Below are 9,768 nucleotides of genomic sequence, written 5' to 3'. Positions count from 1 at the left end.
CCAGTTCCAATAATTTTATCTGCTACAGAAAATTTAATTTAGCAATTATATTGAACTAACTTTTATTTGCTAGGTATTTAGGAGGAACAAGAGTGTTTGGCATAACAATAGGAAATGCAACTTGCAAGCTTTCAGCTGAAGCCTATATATATCTATTCTGAAATAAGTCCAATGGGTTCAATTGGCCTTGCTCTCAAACAAATGTATATAGGTTTGCAGCCACGGTTGCACTGTCAATTTTTTTTGCAAGGCCCAGTCTCCAGAAACACTGCCGGGCCTGGGCTTCATTGAAGTGACTAGAACTTGCAAGTACTTTGATATACAGTACTGCTTTCTGTACAAACCTCCTGACAATGACATAGACTCTAAAGAGTCTATTTTCAAAAATGGCTTTAAAATTTTACATCTATGATTTATTGGGGATAAAGTGTTGTCTACTAAAATTCTGTTCCTTTTCAAGATTTTCCAGTTAGTGTAAGAAAATGAAGCTTGGTTCTCAAAGTACTTTCTGGTAACAGCTCCATTAATTTCAGTACCATTTATTTCCTTAAAACAATCTATCCAGCTATTTAAGGGCCTTTTGAAAGTGAAATATGGGATTCAGGGCAGCTTGATGTGCCATCAAGTACAACTGAAGATTCTACAGTAATTACCTCTACTTCGTCCAACCATCATTGATGGCCTGCTCTTAAAATGTACATACAGTACTACATAAATCCCAAGGAGATGAAAAAATGTGCTCAAGGCTTCACAAAACAAACCCCAAAACCAAGGCACAAAAAAGAAAGAAAAAAAAAGATGGAGGAGCTTTATACATGCTGACAATGACTTAGAATAAAAACCCACACATTTGGTACACCAGTGTTCTGAAACATGAGATTATTAGGACAACTGCTGCCTAGTATGGTAAATATTTTTTTCATTTATCTTCATAGTTGCAATTTAACAAGTCCTGGTTGTTCATTTCAGTAAAAGGCAAAGATATATGATCACAACGATGTTCTCATAGTCCTGGAGTTCAGTTCACTCTGCTTTGAACTCCCTATTTTGTAGGTGTGTTTTCTATTTCTGAATCTGAAAATAAACAGGAGATTACATACATTAGAAACAGAAACAGCAAAGCACTGGTTTATATTTTTCCCACAGGAACTCTCCTACAATACAATTTTGTCCAAGCATCCATATTTCAGCAAAGAGCATCTGTAATCCAATTAAGGCAATCCTAAACACACTTAGTGGGAAGCAAGATCTATTGAACTGTGTTGGATTTACTTCTGAGGAAGCATGCAGAGGCTCAAGCTGCAAGAGCACTGGGGTCATTTTAGAACTGACACTTGCTGAAGGAGAGCATTTAAGACAATGTCCTCACTCAGATACATCCTTTTGTTTTTCAGCATTCACAATGAGAAAGCATTATGTACAATCTTTTTTTTTTTTAGATTAAAATGTATTTTTATTAAATTTATTGGTTTACAAAAGTATGAGCCGCGTCTCTCTCTTTTTCTTTTCCAAGTAACATTTTTACAGATCAGTTTCATTTGTTGAGACATTAGTGTTACATTAGGAAGAAAAGGGGGAAAGAGGTGGAGGGGGGAAAGCCAAGTGGGCGTGGGGTCGGGTGGCGATGTTTCTATTTTACTTAATGTATGTGTGGGGTTTTGTGTCAGTGTCATTTGTGCAGGTTCTCTGCTATTTGCTTGTTTTCCTTTGGTGGTGAGAGAGGTTGGGGTTGGCCTAGGGTGTGGTTGTTCATTTGTGATTGGCTGTGGTGAACTTTGTTTTCATGTGTGAGTGGGGTGGGTGAGTGTTTTGGATCAGGTTAGCCATATTGATTTGTATGCTGTTGGTGGATTTTTGTCGTTGTCTTGTTAGGCTGTGTATGTGATAAAGGGGAGCCATACCGGGGTGAAGGCATCTTCTTCTATTTGTCTCTGTGTCAGTTTCAGTTTATTGGTTAATTTTTCTAGTAGGGCTGTTTCCCATACTATTTGGTACCATTGGTCCATGCTTACTCCTGACAGGTCTCTCCAGTGTCTGGTTATGATGTTTCTGGCTGCTGAAAGTAGGTGGGTTATGAGTTCTTTGTGATGTAAATGTTTTGGAAGATGTTTAGTAGGGCCGATTCTGGGGTGATTTCTAATACATTATGTACAATCTGAACATTGTATTCCCTAACAGTAACACTGGTTTATCTTAATAGTAGTATTATTGTCACGATTGGGGTGTATGGGGTGCTAGGGGAGGGGCAGTACCTCTGGTGAAAGGAGGCAATGGTGGCTTCATAACTGGGCAGAAAGTAAGATGGGTGCTTTGCAGTTTAAATGCTTGGGAGGAAGGTGCCAGAGGTTACCATGGATGGGGTCGTGTTCAAGGGGGGGCGTTCCACAAAAGGAGGGGAAGAATGCAGTAGGGTCATGGGGTAAAAAGCGGAGATGCAGAATAAAAGAGAGAAGTGGCTTCAGAAATAGAATTAGGATGGTGAAAAGCAAGCTTCGTAGTTGACTGGGGTGGGAAGTAGATGCTCTAAACATCAGGAAAAAAATTATGACATTGAGAGCTGTTTATAACAGAGGATGGCCATCTGTCATGGATGCTTTAGCTGAGAGTCCTGCAGTGCAGAGGGTTGGACTAGATGACCCTTGGGGTCCCTTCCAATTCTACAATTCTATTATTCTGGAGTGTTCATTTGGGAAAGGCAGAGGGATTGGTTAGAGGAGCAAGCAGGGGCAAAGTACCTAGTAGTATATAAGAACCTTAAAGAAACAAACTTATTTTCCTTTATGGTTTGGTTTAGCTCCTAGCATCCTGTTGAAGCTTGCATAGTATCTAAGTAGATTTGACATTCTGCCTCCAGGCCAAAAGTTCATTATACTCCATGACTGCAAAAATACAATGCAAGGGGGAGCTTTATTTTAGTGAAATGTGTTTACCCTTTAACTCGCAGCATCTCTTCAAACGTCTCTGGCAGAGGATTCCCATAACTCTCTGGGAGGAACAGGGTGAGAATCCCTATCAGCACAGTCAGACTGCCCATGACGATATAAGGTAGAAATCTATCATAGGCACCTGGTGAGAGACAGAAGTTCCAAAGTTTAGATTATATTCCAATATAGTTACAGAAGAACTGAAGTGATTATTACTTTATCATTTTTTATAAGATATTTATTAAGATTTTTTAACACATTACAATAAAAAATGGAAAAATAAAAATAAAAATGCAAAATAAAAACAGTTAAAAACACAATAATTTTCCGTTTCTTATTTTCATTAAGCTTATTTTCCCGGACCTCCTCATACCTCCCTTTTTTGTATTCCACTTAAATTTATTAGTTCAGCAAATCCTTACCATTAAGCTTTTACCCATTTATAGACCTTTTTTTCATATTCTCTTAAAGCATTACAGCTAGAAACCACTTAATTTCTATCCAACATCATTCTATCATTCATTAATTTTACAATATTTCTGTAAGTAATCTTTAAATTTCTTCCAATCTTCTTCCACCGACTTGATTATTACTTTATCATATTTGCATACTGTCCTTCCTCTAAGGACACCAAGGCAGCATGCATGGGTTTATCCATTTCATCCTCAACAATGTTCTTATGAGGTAGGCTAGGTTAAAATACAGTGAATATTTCAAGATATGGCGGGGGTGAGTGGGGAGAATTTCATATTTTAGCATGAAATTAGCCAATTTGGACTTCCTGAAACAATATGCAAACTGAAATGTGGTTATCCTTCAAAATTCATACTTCTCTGAATTTTGCAGTTCTCCAACCAAAAAAAAAAAAAAGTGAACACAAATATATACATACTCAGTTTGCATAAAAATATATACATTGGTAAAAGCATAATCAAAAATTGCACTATATGAGGGGAAATTGCTTGCAAAATGTATATTAGGAGAAATGTGAACTAAAATGCTGATGAATTTTCATGAGAACTAAAAAAAAAAAAGCAAACTGATGTGAAAATGTTACAAACTGAATTTAAGGTCATTAAAAAAAATAAAAACCAAGTGAAAACAAAGCTGTCAGATTATCCACCCCTAGTTTAAGGTCATTCAGTTTCACAATCCTAAATTAGATGGGAACTGGGAAGTTAAGGTTGTTTTAAAAACGTAGCTCAAATGCATAATAAATAATAATTACACTACTGCATGTTGGACGTTTGAGGGTAAGTGTTTTGAAGCAAGGAGTGACTCACGGATAAGGCAGTCAGAATTGAACTTATGCAACAGCTACCTAGAGATGACCGAAAAGTGAACGGCAAGATTCTTAAAATGATAGGACACTTCTTACCAAGGTAAACAAAGTAAGGAGCAATGATGCTGCCCACACGGGATGACATGGAGGTGGCACCTACGGCCATGTTTCTTACTATGGTTGGATAGAGCTCTGCGGTGTAAACATAAAGCATAGAGAAGGCAGACGTGATGCCAAATTTTCCCAACATCACCAAGATAACAGACAGGAGGTTGAGGTCTGCAGAGGAACAGAAACAGAGTCATAAGACCTCTATTGTTATTCACCACCTTTCCAGAAATCCTCCTTTTATCCCAACTATTCTTACTTATCCTACAAACTGTTTTAAATGTTGCTAAGAGCACTGCAGCACGTCAGCATATATGCCTTGTTGGTTAGTGGTACCTGTAAATACTTGATTTACACAACAGGTCTGAGACTAAGCTGCAGGTATACTAGTTCCAATAGCTAAATGTAGAAAATCTAATTAACCATAATAGCATTAAATGCACCAAATAAGTTTCTTAACTATTTAACATTGCACATTTGTTATATAGGCAGGGCCATTAAGAGCTGTGCCTTCATCCATGATATTAACCTTTGCCAGAGTTAGACAAGGCTGATGGGAGCTGTGGTTCAAAACATCTGAAGGCTGCACCATCACTACCAACCAGAGAGACTTGTCGTTTTCTGCATGGGTGCAAGTAAATGAAGGCACTAAGAAGGCAAGGACCTGGTCCAGTCATCCTCTGAGGTACATAGCTTTCATTTATGCACATAGATAGGACTAGGAAGTGAAGCTTTCATGCTTCAAATCCCTGTTAGAATAAATGCATGATGATACGTCCTAAAGTACAGAGGAAGCAAGTCCATAATCTAACTTGCAACATGGATAAGCGACTAGGATAATGGAGCTAAACAAAACGCAAGGATACTTAGCTCAAGTTGGTCTTTTCCAATACCCAATCCTCTAGCAGAGTCTTTACACCAGGGGTGGGGAACCCTAGATCCAGGAGCCAAATATGGCCCTCCATGCCTTTATGTGTGGCTCTCAGGCCACTTCCCTGACCACAGCCTTCACTGGCCCAGCTGCACACCCTTAAGTGTTTTTGTCTGCCTGGAATATGTCCTTGAACTTTGTTAATGCCTCTTGCTTGCCCAGATGGAGGACAGAGCATTGCATGTAGCCCAATATATATAGTTTATGCTTCACACTTTTGCCTCAGCCTAAACACTGCCATCTGGTGCTCAGAAGGTTGCCCAGAAAGAAATGTGGCCATTGAAATGAAAAATGTTCTCCACCCCTGCCTTGCACAGTACGGTCAAATATCAACATATCTATAGCATTGGTGGGTGTTCATACTTGGAGGTACCAGTTGAATGAACAGAATAACTCCTCCACCCAAGAAAAGGGTGCCAGCTATTGAATAACGCCGAGGTAAGGTTCGGAGCAGAAGCCAAGCAATCACATAGGCTGGAACCTCAATTACTGCTGACAGGAAACAATTGAGGTAGGCATCTCCATGTAGATTGGGGGTGTTGAGTGACAAGCCAAAGTAGCCAATAGATGTAAACATCCTGGAATAGGAAAGGGAGAATAATAATAATAATAATAATGTGCCTTGATGTTCAAAGTATTAGCCAATACAACAATAGCTAGTTATTTTCTACGCTACCATTCCATGTAGTAACACTTTGTTTTAGAATGTATTTGTGGTTTTAAACTTTTTTGTATACTGCCCTGAGATCCATATTCAGATACAGAGTGCTCTACACATTTTAAAAATAAATAAAATAAAATGCCTTCATCCCAGAAGACAAGCATAACACTTGGCTTACCAATCAGACCAAAGGTCACTGAGCACTACTCTCAGTCAGAGGCAAGTAGTAACAACATTTACAGAATTTTGCCCCTCCAAAAGGTATAGCTAAGACACATTGGGCATTTTCTAGCTTTGATTTTATTTTCTTGTTTGAAATAAGAGGTTTTAAATAAGAGCCTCTATACTAGGCCCAGCCATGGAAAGAAATTTTCTAGGTTTTAATCCTGACATATGTAGGAAGGTAGCAACCTTATCAGGTTTCTGTTACCCAAGGTCTCAAGCCAGGAGTGGAGAATCTGTTGTTGGATTCCAAGTGCATCAGCCCCCACCAGCAGGGCCAATGGTCAGGGATGATGGGAATTGTAATCCAACAACATGTGGCAGGTCAAAGATTCCCTAGGCCTGAGTTGCACTATATGAGATTTTCATGAGCAGGGAGAATTATTTTTTGTGGCTGTTCTGCAGCTGCTATGTAACTGAGGGGACTTTACTCTGAGGATGAAATGTGGTCTAATAGATACTCATTATCTGACTCAGTTACCCATATTCATGCATTGCCAGCATTTGTTACAGCTCTTTGTAAGAAGTGCTTTCATTAGTAACAGCTCTGAATCTTCAAAATGGTCTGGATTTCCTAATGGCCATTTAGTAAGCTAAGTATACTAAGCCCACAACATTTAACTTGTCTGCATTCAGCTTTACATGCATGCCAAAAAGAAGGGGGTGGGCAGAAAGGAGGCATGGTTCTGGGGAAATTATTTTGACAATCCCACCTGCCATTGAACCCAGTGGGTTTCTACTATATGTGATTTTGGCTTTAGGCACGATCCTCAGAACGTAAACCCTGTGTAAGTTGTGGACTTACTGTACCTCAAGCAGGTGCATTTTTTCCTCTTGTTTCCATCTTGTTCAAGAATGTTTAGTAGTTTTAGTGCAAAGAACAAGGAAGCAGCTATTTTGGAATTCCCTGACCTGGGAGGCCCATTTGATTTCTTCGTTTGTCTCAGCTGTTTGCTTTTTAGTGAAGACATTTTTATTCTGATAGATATTTGACCTGCCAGGATGAAGAATTTTAGTGGGCAATTATTAGGTTTGTTTTGGTTTTTAAAAAGACTATTTTCCTTGACTGTTTTTCTTTTATTGAACATTGCCAGACATAATTGTTGTTACTGGGGCACTTCTGCATGCATTAAGGGAGTAGCCCCATCACTGTCCTCAATTTCATAAGGAATCCATTTAATATCGCAGAGGCTAGAAACATGCAGAAACTAAATATTCCCACAATTGCAGTAGACTGCTGAGCGACTCACAAAATAATGTATGTTGAATTTGAACCTGCTATTTAAACACTTAGGTGGGAATTTGAACAACTCAGTTCATACATGGTTTGCAGTGTCCATATTCCCTTGATCCGTATGTGCTTTAGAAACATTCACACACTTACCACAAGAGAAGAGAAAAGACAGTGATAGTTGCAATATTTCGGGTTCTGAACAAGTCCAGAAGTAATCCTTGCTGCTGCTTGGCCTTCATATCTTGTATCTTAGGAGTGGGGGAAAAGAAAGTGAAAATGATTCCCAAAAACAAAACAAGCTTAAAAGCCCTAAGTACCCAAAATGGGAAACAATTGTGATTAGGGCAGTGGTGCAAAAAAACTGAAGTCATGAAATAGGATTCAAGTTAGCTGGAAATCAGTTGTTAGATACAGGTAATCCACCGACATATGTTCTGAGACATCATTACATTTCTGAGTCTGATTTCTTCCCCTTTTGTAGTGGCCCTGTTATCAAATGTATTCTGTTCTTCACTGCAGTATGTCAGCTACCTATTTTATGTGTAAAATGAACACAAGGCTAGAATTGTCCAGCTCTGCCTTTTTCTTTTAGCAATAGTAAAGCCATTGGTGGAACCAAGTTCAGAATTCAACGTAAGGTGCCGATGAGGGTTACACGTTAGAAAGCTAGATGAGTTCAACTCAATTAGGAGTGGGGAACTGGGTCCAGCCAGTGGGTCAGGTCCTTATCACTACCCTTCTTGGGCCAACTCTGATAGGCTGGCAGGACGGCCCACCTGTCAATCACTTGATGCCACATGGAATCAGGTGACCTGTATTATTTTGCCCATAGCAGACAAGAGCAACCAGTTGGCCCTTGCACATGTTTCTACAACACTGCTCAGAGATTGAGGGAATTTAAGTGAGTTATTTTACTAACACATTAGCAACAGGTTAGAAAGTCGCAGGCTGCCACTTAAAAAATAATAATCTAATGCTAAAAACCATTTTATCTCAGCTAAAAGCCATTTTATCTCAGTGAAAATATTTTTCAAAGCTAATGATTGGCCACCAAACTGAGATTCTTATTTTTACTTCTTTGTTGAAAGCATCCAAAGATCTTGCCACAAAGAACAGGCAAACAAGACACAACTATCTTTCAGCAAATTAAGAGAGTTCTTGCTGATAAAGTAATCAGAGCTGGCCCAAGACATTTTGACAGGTGAGGAAGACCCTAAAATAGTGCCCCCTCTCTGCCAGGCAAGAAGGGGTGAGGGAACAAGGCAGGGAAGAAAGAAAGACATCAGGATCTGCTGCCCCTGGGGATCCTGATGTCTGGCGGTGATTGCCTCACCTGGCCTCATGGGTGAGCTGGCCCTGAAAGTAATAATAAGTGTAAGGACCGCATGAGCCATCAACTGCCAGTGGCACATATTTACTACTTATTAGTATGACAAATGTTCCAGCTGTGGCTTGTTTACTATACTGGCTTATTGTAACCACAAAACCCGTTTGAAACAGTTACAAAGAAGGATCACAAAGTAGTCAAGCACATGGAAATATTTACCTCCACAGGATCTATAAGTATTGCTGGGGCTGGAACACCATTTATTTTGGCAGCCTTTCGAATAATAATTTCAGCTTCTTCAAATCTTCCTTGAGAGATCAACCACCGGGGAGACTCAGGAATGAGCCTGAAACAAGCGTCAAATAATCAAGCTGATATTTTTAAAACTATGAACTTGCTGGTTCAAAGGAACTTTGTAAGCCAATTACTTCCTTAGTTGGAGTTTGTAGATATGATTGAGCAGGCTATGTGTGTTTTATGCATGTCTCTCCTGTTTGTGTGTTATGCAGGGAATGAGGTCTGTATTTCATATCAAAAAGGTGCATGAGGGCGAGGTGAGCCAAACTCTTCTTACCTCATGGCTATGTTTTATATGTCACAAATCATAAAAAGGTATTCCTCATTTAATGTAATGCCAAATAAAAACAATCAGATCTGTTTCAGCAATGGTATGGAGCAGATCAATGCTTTAGAAGAGTATCATCAAACTGTAGAGTTGGAAGGGACCCTGAGCATCATCTAGTCCAATCCCCTGCTATCCAGGAATATGCAGTTGTCCCATATGGGGATCAAACCCATGTAAAACGAAAAGCCAAATAGTCTGGTTTTAAAGCACATTTGCCTCAATATTAATAATACTACATTTCAGTAAAACTGAAAGCGTGTTTAAACAGCAGCTTTAATGTACAACAACCATTACTAAGGTTGTATACCAATGGTGGAGAACAGGATCCATCCAGCAGTCAGAACTTCAACTCCCCAATCTCCTGCGGGTCACTTTGGCAGGTGAGTGGGGAGGCACACCTGTCAAACAGTTCAGGTTGTGACATCAGGTGACTCAACTTCAAAGAAAAGACTTG

At 39.4% G+C, this 9,768-nt stretch overlaps 1 protein-coding gene across 1 annotated transcript in view; it reads right to left on the bottom strand.

Annotated features, from left to right (window-relative positions):
• Positions 1-523: 523 nt before the first annotated feature.
• Positions 524-9,768, bottom strand: part of LOC308582444 (solute carrier family 22 member 4-like) — a 50,878-nt gene continuing 41,633 nt past the window's right edge. The window contains exons 5-10 of the mRNA XM_081185570.1: positions 8,909-9,035; positions 7,513-7,610; positions 5,609-5,823; positions 4,303-4,485; positions 2,931-3,066; positions 524-1,074 (exon numbers count right to left, since the gene is read on the bottom strand). Of these exons, the coding sequence (XP_081041696.1) occupies positions 990-1,074; positions 2,931-3,066; positions 4,303-4,485; positions 5,609-5,823; positions 7,513-7,610; positions 8,909-9,035 (844 nt within the window). The 3' untranslated portion in view covers positions 524-989. The remainder of the gene's footprint in view (positions 1,075-2,930; positions 3,067-4,302; positions 4,486-5,608; positions 5,824-7,512; positions 7,611-8,908; positions 9,036-9,768) is intronic.

Source organism: Podarcis bocagei, assembly GCF_964188305.1.
Source record: "Podarcis bocagei genome assembly, chromosome: 2".
NCBI lineage: Eukaryota > Metazoa > Chordata > Lepidosauria > Squamata > Lacertidae > Podarcis > Podarcis bocagei.
The sequence above is the reverse complement of the archived record's forward strand: the minus strand, read 5'-3'. Positions and strand labels throughout refer to the sequence as shown.